The 19,935-nt window shown below is 43.4% G+C and overlaps 1 protein-coding gene across 4 annotated transcripts in view; it reads left to right on the top strand.

Annotated features, from left to right (window-relative positions):
- Positions 1-19,678, top strand: part of fhod3a (formin homology 2 domain containing 3a) — a 47,456-nt gene extending 27,778 nt beyond the window's left edge. The window contains exons 6-28 of one of the 4 annotated variants that reach the window (XM_027287357.1): positions 803-897; positions 1,597-1,708; positions 1,872-1,966; positions 2,170-2,313; positions 2,498-2,733; positions 4,458-4,877; positions 5,910-5,969; positions 6,436-6,570; positions 6,769-6,819; positions 9,271-9,488; positions 10,738-11,040; positions 12,047-12,765; positions 13,209-13,349; positions 14,984-15,142; positions 15,242-15,424; positions 16,284-16,403; positions 16,726-16,887; positions 17,126-17,316; positions 17,445-17,649; positions 17,794-17,817; positions 18,064-18,271; positions 18,349-18,513; positions 18,775-19,678. In XM_027287357.1, coding sequence (XP_027143158.1) covers positions 803-897; positions 1,597-1,708; positions 1,872-1,966; positions 2,170-2,313; positions 2,498-2,733; positions 4,458-4,877; positions 5,910-5,969; positions 6,436-6,570; positions 6,769-6,819; positions 9,271-9,488; positions 10,738-11,040; positions 12,047-12,765; positions 13,209-13,349; positions 14,984-15,142; positions 15,242-15,424; positions 16,284-16,403; positions 16,726-16,887; positions 17,126-17,316; positions 17,445-17,649; positions 17,794-17,817; positions 18,064-18,271; positions 18,349-18,513; positions 18,775-18,851 — 4,223 coding nt within the window. In that variant the 3' untranslated portion in view covers positions 18,852-19,678. The remainder of the gene's footprint in view (positions 1-802; positions 898-1,596; positions 1,709-1,871; positions 1,967-2,169; positions 2,314-2,497; positions 2,734-4,457; positions 4,878-5,909; positions 5,970-6,435; positions 6,571-6,768; positions 6,820-9,270; positions 9,489-10,737; positions 11,041-12,046; positions 12,766-13,208; positions 13,350-14,983; positions 15,143-15,241; positions 15,425-16,283; positions 16,404-16,725; positions 16,888-17,125; positions 17,317-17,444; positions 17,650-17,793; positions 17,818-18,063; positions 18,272-18,348; positions 18,514-18,774) is intronic. The other 3 variants (XM_027287358.1, XM_027287359.1, XM_027287360.1) reach the window with 3 other exon arrangements.
- Positions 19,679-19,935: the final 257 nt, after the last annotated feature.

A 19,935-nucleotide genomic window follows, 5' to 3' on the forward strand; every position in this document is an offset into this window, starting at 1 on the left:
ATGATAGAAATTTCCAGATTCTTTATGTGCATACCGCATAATATAAAGTAATGAATTACATGTAATGGACTTCTTTTAAAAGTTAAATATTTGTGCTTCATATAGTAGCAGTCAAAACTCATCAGTGTCATCTAGAGTGCTTTTCCAACAGTCTTAAAGGAGTTCCCATAAATGTTGAGCACTCGTTGGCTGCTTTTCACTCTGAGGTCCAACTTATCTCAGACCTTATTTGGGTTTATATCGGGTCATCTAATGCAGCACCCTGTCACTCTCCTCCTTGATCAGATAGGAATACATAAGATGGAGGTGTGTTTTGGGTCATGCTCAGACCAGATGGGATTGCATGTCTCTGCAGAATACTATCTTAGCCATACACCATCATACCATCTTCTTCCATGCTTCATGGTGGGAACCACAAATGCAGATGCCATCCCTTCACCTTCTCTGCATCTCACAAACAGATGGTGGTTCAAACCAAAAACTCAAATATTGACTCATCATACAGCCAGTCAGTTCCATCATAGTGTCTGATGTTATTTGTGACTACACTTATAGACACATTCAAAGTTCATAGTGTTTTCCAGATTAACCTCAATATCTTAAAGTAATGATGGACTATTGTTGAGTGTTTTTTGCCATAATATGGATTACTACAGTAGTTAAATAGCTTAATAGTAAAAGGAAACCCTGAATTTCGAATGGCTGTTCCCTTATAGCTACTGTAGGTGTTCTTGGTTTGTTTGTAGTAAGTGTTAAATCGTCTTTCTATAATTGTTCTGTCTTTCTCCTCTCCCTCTCTCAGCTCTGGGGCAGATCATGCTGTATGTAGATGGGATGAATGGTGTCATCGGGCACGTTGAGACAATCCAGTGGCTGTACACTCTTGTTGGCTCAAAGGTATAGCCGAGAATATGTATAAAACTCAACATACACACAGGCAGGCTGTCATTAGTTCTGTGCTAACCATTCATTGTTTGGTCAGCATTATTTTTAGCTTTTATATCCTGAAACACACACACAAACACATCTGCTACTGATTGTATTCTGTGTCCTGACCTAAGGGTGGTGTCTTTTAATGGTTTTGCGGTATCTTCATTATTTTTTAAAGGTGCACTTCTTGCTTTGCACTGAAAGTAGCAGTCTTAATCCAAGTGCCTAAAGCCCAACATTGTTTTTTTTTCTTTTGTTTTTTAATTAGATTTATTTATTATTTCATAGGACTTCCTATAGCACATATACAACAAATACACCTGTCGTTAAACTTGTAGGGAATTGCACTAAGCCATCTGAACAAAACCACACATTAGGTGGTATACAATGTACAGGGTCTGACAGTGGTAACCTATAGTTAGAAAATAAAGACAACATATTATTCAAACACATACACATACACACAAATATACAAATAAGGTCTATATGTTTTTTCTTGGTCATTGGTACATAATACATTTTTTTTGAGGATTTAAAGATACATCATTTTTGCACAGAGAAACAAAAAATATTAGATCTCCACCACAATATATCCAATGTTTGTATTGTTCCCTGCCTCTGTGTGAGTTTATAACTCTATTATCTCCTCTTCTCTCTTCTCTCTAGTTCCGCCTGGTAGTGAAAACAGCTCTAAAGCTGTTGCTAGTGTTTGTGGAGTACTCCGAGTCCAACACCCCACTGCTGATAGAAGCCATCACCACTGTGGACACCAAGAGAGGTATAAATAACTTAACACGACAACAGCCGCTTAGAAAAATGTCCTCATTAGCCTGTGCTATTTACTGTAATTGTTTGGTGTCTTGCACAGGCTGATAAGGGGTTGGTTGGGTAGAGAGTGACAAAGTAATTTATGTTTTTATTTGTAATGGACTGATTTCCAGGTTGCAAGCCATGGTCCAATACTATGGAGATCTTACATGAGAAGGATGGAGTGGACACAGAGCTGCTCGTCTATGCCATGACCCTCATCAATAAGGTGTCGAAGTCTGTAGTGTCTATGCACTGAATGTTTATATACTCTTTATCGTTAAGTTTTAGCATTAAATACTGAATACAGGAATATGTAACTCTGATAGGACCACAGGTACTTTTCTCACCTCATTCCTTATTCATTTCAATTTTGACTAATTCAACCAAAGTGAAATTACTGAATATACAATCTGACTTTTCTTTTTGCAGACGCTTGCAGCACTGCCTGATCAGGATTCATTCTACGATATGGTGGACGGTCTGGAGGAACAGGGCATAGAAACAGTGTCCCAAAGACACCTGGGGCGGAAAGGCACTGATCTGGACTTGGTTGAACAGCTCAACATTTATGAGGTTGGAAAGTCAAAAGACCACAAGGAAAATACTGCAGTCTCTTATTAAAGAGCTATTAAGTGCTACTTAAACCCAATAAATATGACTCATGCAGTATTTATAGTACATTTGCTTAATACTGAAATTCTCTGTGTGAAGCACCCATCACCGCTACCACTTCACACCCAATCAACTTTTCCCCCAGACGACCCTACGGCATGAAGACGGTGACGATGACAGCCAGCCTCCACCAGTTGGACGTCGGGACCGCCGACGAGTCAGCCTCGGGGGCGGGGACAAAAAGCGCGGCCTGGAGAGGAGGCGGAGCCGCAGGGCATCTCTTGGCCGTTCCGGTCATGCCTCCCCCTGCAGCCCTGCATCCCCACAGAGAGCCGGCTTCCAGCCTTTCAGTGGACAAAGAACAGAGGACACGAGCGAGAGGTGAGAAAAGGGGGATGAGATGGAAGAGTATCATCACGGAGCTTCTTCTTGTCAGATCACTCCAGGGATGCTCATGTGTTAACTGAGCTCAAGAGTGAAGTTCTGACTGTCTTGTCCCAACACTTTCTGCTCCAGAGCACTGTCAGGTTTCCTTCCATCCATGTAAGTTCAAAGGTCTCAGAAAAAAAGGTCATGTGCTGACCTCTGTGGCCTTCTGCCTATGTTTTCCTGCCACTGCTCCTCACCTCCAAGCTGTAAGCTACTGGTGTGTCTCCTGTCACATGAAGCACTCTGAGTGGTGTTCTGTCGTGAAACACTGGTGCCAGCTTACACTAAAAGAAATATAAAAGCTGTAAAAGCTTGTAATTCTAATGCAAGCGTGGTTAAAACAACACAGGCTTATTTCAGTGCTCTGTGTGTGTATACACAAAAAAAGGGGAATTTGGAACCGGTTGTAGCTGTTTACCTCAGGTAAATATTTCCTCTCATCCATGTAAGTCTTGTACTCCCTTCACGTACCTCCTCCCTTATGTCCCATGCTTCGGCTAGTGTTGGTGGTGCTTATGCGTACTAGAGCATTTGTATCCTGAAACAGAAGTAAAAAAAATATACGTGATTGTGTGAGAAATCCATTAGCATATGGTTTATTGAAAGTCGCTCATGTCAGAGACTGCATCTTGATTCACATTATGCGTGCGCACACAGAAAAACAGACACCACTTTTACTACCCATTCGTCACACGCACATGGCTCTGGTCTTGTGGAACAACACCTGGCAACGCACACCGACTCGACTGCAACAAGGCTCATCTGGTTTCAGTAGTTTGGTGACACTGATCTCAAGTCAGTTGTTCGGTTCTCCTCTCAGCATTCCTTTCCCTCTTCCTTGTCATCATATTTTGTCTCCGTGTGCATGTACAACCTATCTGGAGGCATGGAGTGTGTAATGAGAAACATTCATTCTCCCTCTCTCCTACTTCATTTCTGTCTTTTCTCTTGTCTTACCCCTTCACGTCCTTCTGTCTGATGAATGTCATGTCCCTGTTTGTCGTCTTTGAGCGTCATAAATGCTTGTGTGGTGTGGCTGTGCAGCTGTAAACATTATTCAAACACATCAATCTCTTCTAATCTTCCATCTCTTTACTTCTCTGTTGTGGTGATTTCCATTTGCATGCTATTCATATGTATCGCATCATCTATCTCTCCCTCAATCCTTTCCCCTTTAAACTGTTCCACCCATACACCCCATTCATTCATTCACCCACCACCCCACCCTACCCCGCTACCTCCACAGAGAGGAGGAGTGTGAGGATGTGATAGAGGAGGAAGAGGAGGAGGAGGAGCAAGAGGAGGAGGAGGAGGAGGAGGAGGAAGAGGAAGAGGAAGAAGAGACTCCAGTGACTGAGTCTGATTCGGATGAGCAGGAGGGGGCTGACACAGTGTCTAAACAAACTCCCCCCAGGTATTTTAGGATATGGTGGTAACGTGGAAATGAAATAATATCCTTATATGTGTAGAGGGTCTATATATAACAGAGCTATTAAATGTCTCTTTTGTCACTGTTTTTGGTTGCATATATGGTTGGTCTGATCTCCTTGTGGCCTGTGTACAAGTTAATATCACTGCAATACTCTCTAGCACCCAAACACCTGGTACCACTACTTCTTCTTTGAGCACTTGTGCTTTCATCCATTTATTCCTCTCAATCGTTCCTCTCTTTCTAGCCCGGCTAGACATCCTTCATCCACAGTTCACCGAACAACCCTCCAGTCCATCACCATCACTTCCAGAAAGGAGAACATAAAAGAGGAGGAGCATAGGAATCGGACCGAACCACCTTCAGCACTCCCCCTCCGCTCCCCCTCCACCCCCACCTCCTCTCTTCCCATCTCCTCCCCTCTCAGCCCTCCAGCTGAAACCTCTCTTCTGGCCTCCCTACTGGCCAGGAAGAGGTCCATTGTCAGCGTCCCGGCTACAAAGGAGGTCGTTCCGCCATTGCGCGGCAGCTCCCGTCCCTCTCCCGACCGCCTGCCCTACCTGCCCCACTCGCCCTTCCACCTCTTCTCCTACGACCTCCATGAGGAGCCGTCACCTCCGGCTCCAGCCAAACCCAGTGAGGAGTCCCCCAAAACGACATCTCCCAGGTCAGACGGACTACAGAACTCAATCTGCAATGAGTTCAAGAAGCACAGAAAGCTTTCCTTGCATCTCCTCAGCGTTGTTGCACTTTTCCATTTTCAGTTTCCACCTTTTGTTTCTGGCTTTCTTCCTGACACCAGCTTGGATCTCTTTGCATCACTTTTGTTTTTCATCACCTCCACCTTTTCACCAGTTCCTTTCACTTCTGTGACTGCGCGCACGGCTTCACACCTTCAGTCTGTCAGCACTCTTCTTATCACCTCTTGTTCCTTCACATCCTTTTTTTCCTAAATTCTGTCAATTCGCAGATAGTCCACACTTGTTTGCAATCCTCACTTTATTTTCCCAGTGCCACAGCTTCTTCCTTCTTCTTTTCAAGAACAGTGCCGGTGCAGTAGTGTTTTCGCAGATGCTTTTTTCACTTGTATATCTGTCTTCTTGCTTCTTAACTTGATCCTTTTAATAGAACATTTTGCATACCTCATCCTTTCTTTCTCCCTTCACTGTTCACTTTGATCTTGTAAGTACATACTGTTGTTGTGTTTGATTTTTCTCTCCGGTCTTTCCATTTGACCTACATGTCGCTTGTTATGAAGCAGACATTGATTTCTACATATTGACTTATAATTACCAGTAATATTCCTAAAATATGCTTAAACAACTCCTATACAATCATTAATGTTTCACCTCTGGTACCAGTAGCTTAAAAAAGAAATTGCTGCCTGCTATTCTAACGCTGGCTAAATGACTAGTCAAGGTACATTTGTTTGAGCAAAGGGTCTTTACAGATTCACAGGGGACCTTTAAGTGAGGGGAGACACCTTGCCTGGAATTTTCCAGAAACATATGAGAACAAACACCACAGCAGTTACTAATAAATGTCACTCTAGTGCTGCACCAACAGCTCTACTCTGATGAAACAAGGTGTCACATTCGTTTCTTGCCACTGACGAGTTAGTCAGCAGGGTGTCGTGTAATGGGGGTGACTGTGGAGGTCACTCATTGTCGCCCGTTTTCTCACCCCTTCTCTCACCCAGGAATGGAGGTGTCATGTCCTATTCCTCTCACAGCACCCCAAGTACGCCTACCAGCTCCAGGTGAGAGGAGTCTGTGCCAACACGTGCCTGCACGCGTACAAGAATCCTGAAAAATACACACTTATGCACTGTGAACGCGTTTGCATGAACGAACGTGGACGCATATGTGTAAAAAGTATGGACTGTGTAGCTCCGTTGTGCATTTGTGGTGATGACATACTGAAGTGAATGTGATCTCAGCTCTCTAAGCTGCTCCTATTTCCTCCATGGAGAATAGTCATTAAGACATAATTTATGGCCTGTTTCATAACTACCTACAAATGAAATATATTGAAGGGAGCATTGTGTCGTGCTATGTTCATGAACAGTGTAGAAGAAAAATGCCTGTGAAGAGAGGTTTAATATTGCACTGTGCTGAAGAGGGTTTTACAAACCCAAATGGTATTTGAGGATCAAAGCATCACACGGACTGTGCAGGAGTGTAATCAAACTATTTTTTTTCCTTCTCACTCTGTCTCTCCTCCAGGCCTGCTTTAGGAGGTCTTCTGTCCTCCTCTTACCGACAACACCAGGAATCTCTGGCAGCCGAACGTGAGCGCCGCCGTGTGGAGAGAGAGGAGAGGCTGCAGAGGATAGAGAGAGAGGAGAGGAACAAGCACAGGTGACAGACCCCGGACTTTGTTTGGGAAATAAGTTTGAATAGAAAATTACAGAAAAAGATATAAATATTAAGGACTCATAAGAGACAGAAACCTGAAAGAGCAAAGGCAGATGTATCTATCCCTAACCCTGCAGACGATTATACCGGTGTAGGATTTGATTAATATGTTTTAAAAGACTCTGTTTATGTCTCTCACAGTCGCGACTATGTGGATAAAATGGAAGAGGCCAGGCTTGCGCGGGAGGAGAGGTAAGTGTGCACACTAAATCAAAACAACACACACTCACAGGAACAGCTGAGCCTGCAGGGAATATGTTTCAGCCTGTGGTTTGGGAAGCACGGTAATAGTGTAATTGTTTTCAGGTTAAAAAGGTGCCCTTTGCTGCCAGAGGCTGGGGGGATACTGAACCAATTTTCTTCGCTCTGTCTGCCTGTTTTCTTCTTTCTTGAGGAGCTGTATCTTAACTGCCGCGATCTGCCAAGAGCTAGATTGTTTTGGCTGCACGCTGTGAGAAAATCAGATTCCAGGATTCGTAAGGCTGTTCACACCGAACGCCCGTGCACATACGCAGACACTGTTTACTCAGGCACGTGTACGTTCAAACACACACACAAGAATAATTTTCACGAGGCTAATAAATGCATGTGTGTGTGTGTGCAAATGAGCATCACAGGGAGCAAGACGTTTACTCAGGAGGCTATGTGAGGTCACGATCATGTTCAGGACAGATCATACTTGATGCAGCCATATATTAGTAAAGACTTCTTCTCCTCCCTTTTCTTCTTCTTTTTCTTCTACTGAGAGTCTCTGTACTGTGCCAAGTGCTTTTCCTGTAGACTCAGACCTCTTTCACCCTCAATTTAAAACAGTGTCAGTACAATAACACGCTGTGTCAGAGAGCCAGACCGAAAAGAAATAGAAGTAGACAGAGTAAAAGAAAGAAAAACTTAAGAGCAGTTAATTCAAACAACAGATGGAGTAAACAAGACACATAACACTGAAGCTAGGGAGGGTGATGACCACATGGGAGATGTATTCTCAGTGGAGGCTGATGTATTTATGATGTTTTTGGGCGTCATGGTTGGGAGGGAAACATTAGTTTTGTTACCCCAGCTCACCTCCCTGAGGGACAGATCTGTCTGACAAGATACAGTACTGTAACACCTGGACAAAAAGGAAATAAATTATGATGGCCTGTGAATGGTGTGTACACACTGGAGTTAAGCCTAAAACAAAGATCCCTGAATCTTGTAGCAAAGATTTTTGGTCTCTGATCACATTTTTCCCTCTCCTGTAACTTTGGCTCCACTCCTCATTTCTCCTTTGTGTTGCAAAAGGGCTTATTAGCACACCAAAATAAGATGGTGAACATGGGAAACATTAAGTATAGCCTCAAAGAGCTTGGTCTTGGTCCTAAATATTAAATACATTGTGACAATCCATGTTATGTTATCACCATCCATGGTATCTCTAAACATATCTTTAATACAATGACAGTATCAGGTCAATATTTGATTATACATATGCGTATTGGTTGAGTACAGCTAAACAAATACAGTAAACACCTTATCAAAGATGATTTATGGACACGAACACTGCTTACATTGGTAGTCTGGTGTGTTTTGCAAACTATCACTCAACGCCTTTTATGTCTTAAGTGTGTAAGGACATACAACATATTGAGGGTGCAAACACAGTTGGCTCCCTCGCTCCATTTTAGCCTGAAACACACACACACACACACAAACACACACACATATATTGGTATCCGATTTCCCCAGACCTCTGAAGTGGCCTGATGCTTAAGAAATCTGAACAGAAGCTCCACACATTCATGGTACGGTGGGAAAGAAGGAGGGGTGAGAGAAAGAAAAAGAGAGAGAGAGGGTTGATTCAGTGCCACAGGTCTCTGTTCTGGCCAGCAGGTCGTATGGTGAAGTTTGGTAGCGGGAGAAAAGGATGATTGCACCTTTTTTTCCCTGTTAAAGGGTTTTTCCTCACTTCAATCGAGGGTCTAAGCACAGAGAGTGTCACTCCCTGTACAGATTGTAAAGCCCCCAGAGGCAAATCTACTTTGTGACTTTGGGCTATACAAATAAAATTTAATTTGATTGGATTGGATTTGAAAGGAAAAAGACAGAAGAGGAGAGCTGATCGAGGCACATCTTGAACAGGTTTACACTGATTCACTTCTGATGTTTGGCCTTTCAGAGGCCAAACTAACATTAACTTCTCCCTATCTCTTCCATTCTTCTCTCCTGTCGTTTTCCATTCCTCCGCAACCCCTCCGCCCTAACACCGTCTCTTCTTCTCTAAATTCCCTCTGGTTGCATATTCATATTTGGACTGCTGGTGTTCGCTGAGCACTTGAGTAGACAGAACAGGAAAGGAGAGCAGGATGGTGAAACTCTTAGCTGCAGGATTTGAGTGATGAATGCTTTGTGGGCGATTAATGGGGTGAGGTAGACGAGTGAGGTGGGCTTATAGTGTGAAGGGGTGACATGGTAACTGTAGAGGAGAAAGCACTGAGGACTAGTCTGAGTGTTTTTAAGGTAAGCATGGTAGCTTAGGTAATTTTAAGACCAACACTGAGTGCAGAACTACAGAGAAAGTCGAGACAGAAGGTGCACTGTCTCTGACTCTGTTTTTGCCTCTTTTCTCCCCTGACCCTCCCCCTCTTCTCCTTCCCTCCCCTTCAGGTATAAGAACGTGGAGCGTGTGGCGGCGGAGGAGTACGAGCGGGACCGCGTCCGGGTGTCAAGGGCTCGCCCTGACCTCAACCTGACCTTCGAACCCTCAGAGGCCTGGCCCTCATCCTCACGCAGCAGCACCCCGTCCTCCTTCGCCTCCCAGGAAGACGCAGAGGCTGACCTCGAAGCCGAGACCCCCACTACCCCCAACACGCCCTCTGAGACTGGTAGGAAAACTGAAAATATTGTTTGATAGAGTGGCTGTCATATAGTATTGGCTAACCAAATGGTGTCTGATGAGATGTAAGAAGTCTTTTTAACAGCATGCTGTAAGTAGTTCTGGCAAACACTAGTATAAAACAGCAGGAAACGGTGAGCAGACTTGGTCACCACCTCCTTCCTTTTCCTTTATTTCCTGTAATATTTAAAACTTTATATATATATATATATATATATATATATATAATGGGGTTTACAACAATGTCGGACTCTGCTAACAAAGACAGTTTCTATGCAGGGAGGTAATTACTAAATGTAAACACACTGAATGGCTAGTTGACATGAATAGGATTAAAAACCTGATTATTATAAGTTTAACATTGTCTGTGTTTAGGTTCTCTTTGTTTGGAGCACTTGTATGACTTTGATTTCTGCTGGTTAACACTTTGGTGACTTAATAATTAAAAGCAGAAGGTTGTCAGTTCAATTCCCAACAGTGTGCACCCCCCAAAGCAATCATTCTTAACCTTAAATAGTTTCAGTTTTCAGCCTGTCATTTAAATTAGCATGCAGGCATGAGCCAAAGAAGGAGAGGCGAGACAGATTTTGGAAAATACTGAGCGAGAGGAGGGGAACACCATCAGAGGGGCATAAAGAAAAAAACACAGAGAGAGAGAGAGAGAGAGGATATGGGTGAAATGGTCAAATGAGATTTTTTGAAAGACCTTTTTGAAAGTGTGATGCAAAAACATCTTGTGTGAGAAAACAGCCTTGTTTTGGAGCTGAGTGCATGCGCAGCCATGCGCTGAGGTGCTCGAGCTCAAACGGGCCTCACAGTGTCATGTTATTCTAACCCTGCCTGCCTCACTGCATGCACTGTACTGTTGAGTTAGGTGTTTTGACGTAAACAGGAACTTAATTCTCTATTTCCTGTTCATATCCTGGTCCTGTAACAACTTGGCTTTCTGTACCTGCCACATCATTTACTTTAGTGTGTGGGCGTGTGTTTTTGTTTTTCTTCTTAGGGTGTGTGTAAGTGTGTGTGTTGATACACGGGTATCCCACGGACAGTCTCAACAGAGACGCCTTTAAAGTCAAACATAGCCGTGTCACACGTTTTGAACAGTATGTCACTGCAGATAAGTCACACACCTTACAGTATGTTTCTGTGTGAATGATTGCAGCGAGTCAAATCAAGACATGAGAGACAGGAAACCATTTTACAGATTAAAGTAACACAGATTCTTCTCGTGACAGGAGAGGCTGATGACTCCTGTGCCAGTGTAGAAACGGAGGAAAAAGAGGCCACTGCTGAAGAGGAGGAAGAACAGAAAGAGGAAGAAGTGCAGGAGGAAGTGGCAACAGAAAAGGAGGAGGAAGGCGAGGAGTGTGAGCAGGAACCGGAGAAGGAGAAAGAAGAGGCGGAGGAGGACAGTGGCATCCTGAGCGACAAGGAACGACAGAATGAGGAAGTGAACGAGAAGGACAACTGCTCGGCCTCCAGCATCTCCTCCGCCAGCAGCACTCTAGAGAGAGAGGAGAGGGGAAGCAACGAGAATGGTAGGTTGTTTATGTGCTGCATTGTGAACTAGTGCTCAAGTTATATTAACAAATCTAGTTATTATAAGTTTATTTATCTCTTGAAAGGATTGAAATGATCAGCTGTATTAGGACTGATTCAATTATTATTTAAAATGAAAATATTCTCAGCTAATATGGTATCAAAAAGAAAAAAATAAGATATTACAGTTGTTGTTGTTGACATGGATATGATGCAATGTATTTGGTATACATGCTGCATGTTGACTGGATAATTTAACTCTTTCTAGGAGGCCAAAATCTTCTAGGAGACCAAAACAAGCCTAAACATAGTACATAAAAGTAAAAAATAGGGGTGAAAGTTTGCCTACATGCAGTGCAGAGAGGAATTACTCCAGCTTTAGAGTTGGGGCGCTGTGTGTTGGACCATAAAAGAAAAAAAAAGTTTTGTAAGAATGATAGAGGAAAAAAGTAAACGATGATTCTTAATGGTAAAGCTCCAAAAACACCAAATATTACAGTTACCATCGTACAGCTCAGTAGCATTTTTATTCCTTCAGTTCCTTCCTGCCTCCTAAATGCCACTTCTTTTAAACTCTGCGCCCTCGGTTTGCATTGCAGGTTTTCTGTTAAAAAGTAGCTCTAGAGCCCCCTGCTCGCTCACTTTGTAGTGTGCATCCCATGTTCAAAGGCTAAGTCCTTGCTCCAACAACCCGATTTGACCTGGGGTGCTGTGTGTTGTCCTGTCTCCCTCTCCCTGCTTTCCTGTCTCTTTGGCTCTCCTGTCAAATAAAGACATAGATGTGCAAAGGAATAAAAAAGAAAGCCCACCAACATGGTTATTTTTCTGATTTAAACTGAGTAAACTGAACCCCATTTGTAAAATCGACGGAGCACACTTTGATGTATGCAGTTGAGATGATACTCTTTTGTTCAGAACAAAACTCTACTCCTTGACAATACCTGGTGGTATGCGGAGTGCACTTTTTCCTAAATCCCTCTTTTCTCTCCGCAACTTCTTTCTCAGGCTTTAAGGAGGAAGAGGTGAACGAGCAGTGCAGCAAACTCCTCAACAGCAAGCTATTCATGCTGGACATGCTGTATTCCCAGAACAAGAAACCCAGTGATGAGGAGGAAGAGGAGGAGGAGGAGGAAGAAGAGGATGCAGAGAAGGAGAAAGAGAAAGAAAAGGAAGAGGGAGAGGACAAAGAAACCCAGGAGGATGCTGAGAGGCAGCTGAGTGTTGAACAGGAGAGCGACAACAGGGCCGACAAATCCGCGCACCGTGGGACCATCCGACCGTTAGCTGAGCGGTTTGGAGAATTGCTCAAGGACCTTGTTTCGCCCCACGCTCACCTGGAGTGCCCAGCCAATGAGCCCCCTCCACCCCCACCCCCACCCAAAAAGGAATCCGACACGATCTGGGACCAGCTCCTGGCCAGCCCTCGAGAGCTGCGCATTGGAGACATCAACTTCACCGACCTGACAGAGGATGATGACAAGAACATTCTGGATGCTGTTTTGATGGGAGGATGCGGGGACCTCCCACCCCCGCCGCCTCCTCCTCCACTCTTCATCCACCGCTTCCCTCCTCCCCCTCCCATGCTAGGCAGCTGCCCCCCGCCACCTCCCTTGATCGGGTTTATGAGGCCTCCTCCTCCCCCTGCATCAATTCCAGTGCCTCCTCCCCCGGAGCCACCTCTATTCAACAAGAAAAAGAAGACAATCAGGCTCTTCTGGAGCGAGGTCAGTCAAGATACAACAACCAAGACCAACAAACACAAATAGTTGTATCACTGTTTTTGTCCCACAACTTTGCTTTGCCATAATTTATTTTTTAATTACAAGGACTAACCTTACTATATTGACCACGAGACCATGGCAGGCCAAGCAGACATACTATAACTTTTATGGAATTAAGAAATTAAGTCCCTTTTTTGTTTGTCAGAATAATTGACCCATGTTGATGGTTGGGCAGGCATTCCTGCAGACACAGTGCTTATTAGCCAGTCACAATTAAGGAGTACTCAGAAACAGAATGAGCCACTATACCCACATTGTTTCCTTTGTTGCTATTATCTGTGGTTATTTGTGTGCAGAGTCTCTCGTTTACTCTCGTTTATGGTAGGAAATGGCAGTCTAACACTTTTCTACCTAATGCAGCCCATTTTTGTTCCATTTGTGATCAGGTGCGCCCGACAGACTCTCAGTACAAGGACTACAAGCGGAGCGGAGATTCGCTCTGGTCCAAATTGGAACCAGTGAAGTTGGACACAGCCAAACTGGAACACCTGTTTGAGTCGAAATCAAAGGAAATACCAGTTACAAAGGTAAATAGACAGCGATCAGGGTTCAGAGAGGTCTGGGAGATTTGGGTTTGTAGCCTCATTGTATGAACTAACCGTTTATATTTATATTTATATTAACCACTATGGTAAATCACACTGGTGGTGGACTGACCAGTTACTCACCAGATGTTTTTGTCATTGGTTCGGAGAAAGACAGCCATGTTTATTCTTTACATCAGAATATGAGATTGGATGTCATTCCTAATCCACCACGTTATGTATGTAATATTAGCTCCTCATGTAAACTACAGAAGTATGACACACGTCTATATATGATATGCTTCAGTGGCTGGTGCTTTATCACAAACACCTTGCCTCTGCCGCCCATAGGTTTGGTGTCCATTATCTCCAGCACTTTGAAAGTTGAAGTTTTAAGGGTTAAACAAAGTCACATGTGTGTGCTGATGCTGATCAAACAGGGGCATTTTGAATCATTTGTAATTCTCACAAAGCCTCTAAATAAGAAAAATATGGTCTGCTAAGATGGGGCCTCTCACACTTTGAATTCCTGAGCCGCTGCTTCAAAAGCGTGACTGTTTTAAGCCTAAAATCAGTTAGTAACTCACCTAAGATCGGCTTCTAGTCTAATGTGACAGCGCGATGGTGGTCTGCAGCTATATTATCGAAGCAGCTCAAGCAAAGCTGTCAGTTGATGACAATGAATCCATGATTTAGAGGACCACCAGAATATTAAAGCCATCAAAGGTCACAGCAAACTTGACTGATATTACTTTGTTATTACTTTGGCTGACTCAGACTGTTGTAGGGTGATGCTAAGCAGCCAACAGCTGCCTGTTATTTATGCATCTACGCTTGCAACAGACTCTTCCCTCCTGTAGGTGAATTCTGTAGAATGTAAAGTATGTGTTGTATTTATTATAAAGATTAGAGATTGCAAGGTTTAAACCAATTTCACACACTTTTGATCTCTCGCAAGTTGTTCCCCTGTCTGACTGATTGATTTGCTTTACATATACATCAATATTTTTACTTTACATTAACACAATGGTTAAAAAACTGAACTAGATTTTTTGGTTTAATATTTAATTCTTTGCCTTAAGCTTGATTTTTACCTCAACAATTGTGCTGGTGTTTTAAAATATTGAATTTTACTGTTAAATATATATATTTTTATTGCTAAAAATATGCTTCAAAAGTGAAGTTAATCTCACATATCATAAGAGCATAAATTGTAACAACTCAGTAGTGGTAGAGTTGTACTATAGTGTAAGTCTTCCACGTGCCATATGGCGAGTGTATAACTTCCTAGTGGTAGTAACCAGGTCTTAGCACCTACTCTGACTTCTATTCCTTTAATAGCTTTTAATGGCCTTAAGCACTGGTGAGGTCATGTGCTCACATACAGTGACAGTATGTCTGCAGACATGCAAACACCCCCATAAACACACATACTGTACAGACGCAACCTGTAGTGGTATTTCCTGTTCCTACCAACCATTTAGTTCCCACAGCTGCTGTCAACATAACCTGAGTGATGATCTCCTGATCCTTACAAGCCCATAAAGCAGACCACACAGAGTAAAGAGAGAGAGAGAGAGAGAGAGAGAGAGAGAGAGAGACCCAGTAGTGATCCTCTTTGTATATTTGTGTACTAGAAAACAGCAGCGGACGGCAAGCGCCAGGAGATCATCGTTTTGGATTCCAAGAGAAGTAACGCCATCAACATCGGCCTTACGGTGCTGCCTCCTCCTCGCACTATCAAGACGGCCATCCTTAACTTTGACGAGTACGCGCTCAACAAGGAGGGCATCGAGGTGAGAGATAACAACAGTGGTGAAAAGAAAACAAGTGATGTACATGACTTAAACTGACACCTGTCAATCTCTTATCCTTATCACTGCCCTCCCCTTCAGAAAATCCTGACCATGATCCCCACAGAGGAAGAGAAGCAGAAGATCCAGGAGGCCCAGCTGGCCAACCCCGATGTCCCACTGGGCTCAGCAGAGCAGTTCCTCCTCACTCTGTCCTCCATCAGTGAGCTCTCCGCCAGACTCCAGCTCTGGGCCTTCAAGATGGACTACGAAGCAACTGAGAAGGTCTGTATAAACATGAGGCAGCGCTAATATGATTAGATAAAACTACAAGAATTTAGAAGATACTTTTCATAAGAATGTAGGAGAGGGAATGCCGAACCAAAACCATTATCAAACACACATTTAAAAGCGAGTGAATGTGGTTTTATTAAAGTAGAAACAGACATACTGTTACTAACACACGAGGCCAAATGAACTCCGCACCATTATGGTTTGGGTCAGTGTGCACAGCATGTGTGTGTGTGTGTATGTGTCTTGTACCCGTGTTGGTATCAACATCCCTTTTAGTACAAAAAAACATCCGCAAAACATCAACATAGTTACATCATAACATCATAACCAAATATGCACGCTTATTAGCGGCACCTCATCTTCTTCTAGCACACCATGTTTTACTCGAGTGAAGAATGCATCCAGGAGAAGAAGTTCAAAGTCAAAACCCAGAGAATGAAAAACATGCCGCCCCTCCCTCCCTGTCCTGTAAATTTTACGGGTTTCCGCAGGTTGTCTTTCATCTATATCCACGAAAGGCACGATTCCTGACCACAGAACACTGTTACTGACTTGACTCTGTGGGACAGTTTGGTAGTTGGGGGCAACATACCATACGAGCACACAAACACATGCACACAAGAGAAACATGCTGCACAAAAACAAGTAATCAGAAGCACGTTTGATAGCAGAGGCAGCAACCTTTTTCATGACCTCAGACAGACGCAGATGATCTGTGGTGGGAGATGAGGTGCACCTGTTCACCACTTATATAACTGTGGACTCATGAAACACATGTTTCTGGGTGTCTTAATTGACTCAACTAATGATGTGTCTGTATACACGCTTGTGTGTGTTTTCCTCCTACCAGGAAGTAGCAGAGCCGCTGCAGGATTTGAAGGAGGGTATGGAGCAGCTGGAGAAGAACAAAACTCTACGCTACATCCTCTCCACGCTGCTCGCTATCGGAAACTTCCTCAACGGCACCAATGTGAGTTGTAACCAGTACAGATTCTCATCATCGTAGTGGGACATAATGACAAGCTTGTTTTGTTTGGAATAATTGCAGAGATGGTGATTTTAATGGAATGTGGATTTTCTAAGCCTGTAATTTCTAGATTAAAAATTACACCACATATTAGCTTCTATAGTTTGAGTACGGATGTGCCTCATAATACTCCTCCAAATAGCTCAAATCATCATTTCTTTCTTCTAAATAACTTTAAGTGAATTTTTGTGAGCACAGGAAAGCAGAAAAGGAAACACACAAACCATTTTTTTTTTCTAAGTAATCTTTGTGTCCATGTGTCCAGGCTAAAGGTTTTGAGATGACGTATTTGGAGAAGGTTCCAGAGGTGAAGGACACGGTTCATAAGCAGTCCCTGCTGCATCACGCCTGCTCTGTTGTGGTGGAGAACTTCCCTCAGAGCACCGACCTCTACTCCGAGATTGGAGCCATCACACGATCTGCAAAAGTACGCTGCGCCCTCTGCAAGCTCGTATAAATACTATTTTGCATCCCTATGCTGTAAATCCTATCCAAGCTGGTTCAACTTAAAAACACAACTTCCTGGGGTGTCGATTAGCTCAGTTGGTAGAGCATGTACAAAGGCTCAGTCCTTGCCCCAGCAGCCCAGGGTTTGAATCCAACCTGCGGCCCTTTGCTGTATGTCATAAATATGTGTGTTACAGCAATATATTCTCTTCCGTCAGGTGGATTTCGACCAGCTGCAGGAGAACCTGTGTCAGATGGAGCGGCGCTGCAAAGCCTCATGGGACCACCTGAAGGTGATAGCCAAGCATGAAATGAAGCCCCAGCTGAAGCAGAAGATGTCTGACTTCCTCAAAGACTGTGCTGAGAGGATTATCATCCTCAAGATTGTTCACCGCAGGATCATCAACAGGTGTTCTGAACTGATTCTTTGGCCATGTTTACCCAATTTCTCTTTCTAACTAGTCAGTATAAGTAAAAGTAGAACCAAAAAAGAGAGTATACACAATGAAATGACATGAAAGTTGGACATTCTCCCAGGTTCCATTCGTTCCTGTTATTCCTCGGTCATCCGGCCTACAGCGTGAGAGAGATCAGCGTCCACAGGTTCAGCAAAATCCTCAGTGAGTTTGCGCTGGAATACCGAACCACCCGAGACCGCGTGCTGCAGCAGAAGCAGAAACGCGCCGACCATCGCGAACGCAACAAGACCCGAGGAAAGATGATCATGGACGTCAATGCTCCTGTGAGCGTCTTACACACAGAGAATACACAAAGAAACCATTTCGACTCTACTTTCTTGTTCCTCTCTTTCCAAATCTAGTGTTGCATTTCCCCCTCCATTTTCTTTGAGCTAGTCTTTGACTTTCACTCTTTCTTTCCTTTGTAGTCTGATGATGAAGAAGAGAGTGAGGTATCAATGTGTGCTCACTGTCTGCATGTGTGTGCGTTTGCATGGAACCACTAACCCTGACTTTACCTCAAAGTTTTTCTTTTCAAATATTTTTTAACATCTTATTGGATGAGTCTATAAAGTGAGCAGGCATTGTAATCTGTACAAGTTGGATTTTTTTGCTTGGTGTTTCAACTTTGGCATATTTGAGTCAAAGCCTAAAATACAAGCTGCCAAACTCTTATTGTTATTCTCTTTCCCCTTCAGTGTGTTCGGCATGGCTCCAGTAGCAACAGCAGTGCCCCTAGTGGCAGCCAGGAGCCTGAGCAGCCTCAGGGTCTGGGCCACTCTGAGGATGCTGCGGAGCATGAACACATGAAAGCTGTGCTGAGAACCAGCCTCAGTGGTGGCGACAAGGAGGCCAGCGGAGTGCCAGGGCTTCGGACACGCACAAGATCCCGGCCTGGGCGGGGAGGTGAGGATGATAGAGAAGTTGCTTATAGGGTCACACAGGGAAGCCAACAGTAACGTCATTCTGCCCAATTTGTTCAGGTCGCACTATGCAGGCATGGACGCCACCCGTGGAAGACGCTCAGATCTGTGGAGATGACGCTGCAGACGAGATCATGGAGCGTATAGTGAGGTCGGCCACTCAGGGTCCAGGAACCAGAGCACAGCCCCGAGAGAGGAGGAGGTCCAGGGCCAACCGCAAGTCATGTATGACCTGAATACGCCATCCAATCCATACCTAATACTGATTTTAAGATGGTTTTTGCATATGTTGTGTGATAAAGTATATTCAAAACTGTCAGTATGTATACTTTAGCATAAAAGGTGGGCATTATTGGCTGAATTAAGGGCTGAATTAAAGACACTATCAGTTGCATTATGGGAAATGTAGTATCTGGTGTTTTTGATGCCAACAACACAACAAGAAGCTGTAACACGTTGTACTATGATACTCTTCTCTTCTTGCAGTGAGGCGGACTCTAAAGAACGGTCTGACCCCAGAAGAAGCTCTTGCTTTAGGACTAACCGACTCTCCAGAAACATAAATGTTATCATCCCACCTCCCTCATTGCCGCGGAAACACAGCTACAATCATCAAAGCGACATCTCTGTCAGCCGCCTATCCTCGCCACGTTTTACAGAGTTGTATTCCACCTGTCACAAACCCTTTTTTCAGTTTTTGCCAGCTGCTAATTTTGCCTGATGTGTCTGAGTGATGAAGCTACAGCCATGATAGTGTTTTTTTAATTGCAACGCGAAGAAATAGTGAAAGTGAATCAATCAAATAAGAAAAGAAAAGTTTGATTCAGTGATGCTGCACTCACACACTACGTTTTGTTTTCCATTTGTCTAAATATATATTTGAAATGTTACATTAGTCCAAAGGGATACTTTTTGCTTGTGAGTTTCTGCAGCTGTGATATCACTATGTTTTCATTTATTTAAGCTGTGAATTTCGGTCGTAGAGATTAAAAGGATAAAGAGGATGTTTAATTTCTTCTCTTATCCAGTTTCAAAGAATCCCAAGAGCTCAGCACAAACAAAGAGGCTCACTGAGAGTGATGTAATGTTTGCTTCTGCAGCCACACGTTTGACAAGTGACGAGTGTAGTTGTGTTTAGTAGGAAGGTGAAAGGTTTTCAATCGGGTGTGTGCCTTTCATGTGACAGGGACAATTGTACCTTTAAGATATCTTTCTGTCTTGTTTCATGCACCTCCTACTTCACAGATAACTCACAAATGTCACATTCACAGGCGTAGTTATATTGAGTACGAGCGCCGATTGCAATGAATTCACTTTTTTATTTTATTTCGGCAGAATTGTTCTCAGTATTTATTTGAAGAGCTCGGACATCTTGCACCTTACTCAACATTAATAGTTTCTTATGCTGAAATGAACGACACAGAAAAAAAGGAAGTTTTTATCTCAGAGGAACTGTTTGTAAAGTGTAAAAAGACAAACGGATAAAGACATTTTTTAAAATTTTAATCTATTTTGAAGGACATGCAGAGAATTCTGCATAAAATGTGTAAATGCCCTTTTCAGCTGCCAGGTACTGTAGACCTACAGTGTGCATGTTTAGTGCAGTTCATGTGATGTATTATTTTTGTAATTTCTGTAGAAACTTGT

Source organism: Larimichthys crocea, chromosome XIII (genome assembly GCF_000972845.2).
Source record: "Larimichthys crocea isolate SSNF chromosome XIII, L_crocea_2.0, whole genome shotgun sequence".
NCBI classification, from domain to species: Eukaryota; Metazoa; Chordata; class Actinopteri; family Sciaenidae; genus Larimichthys; species Larimichthys crocea.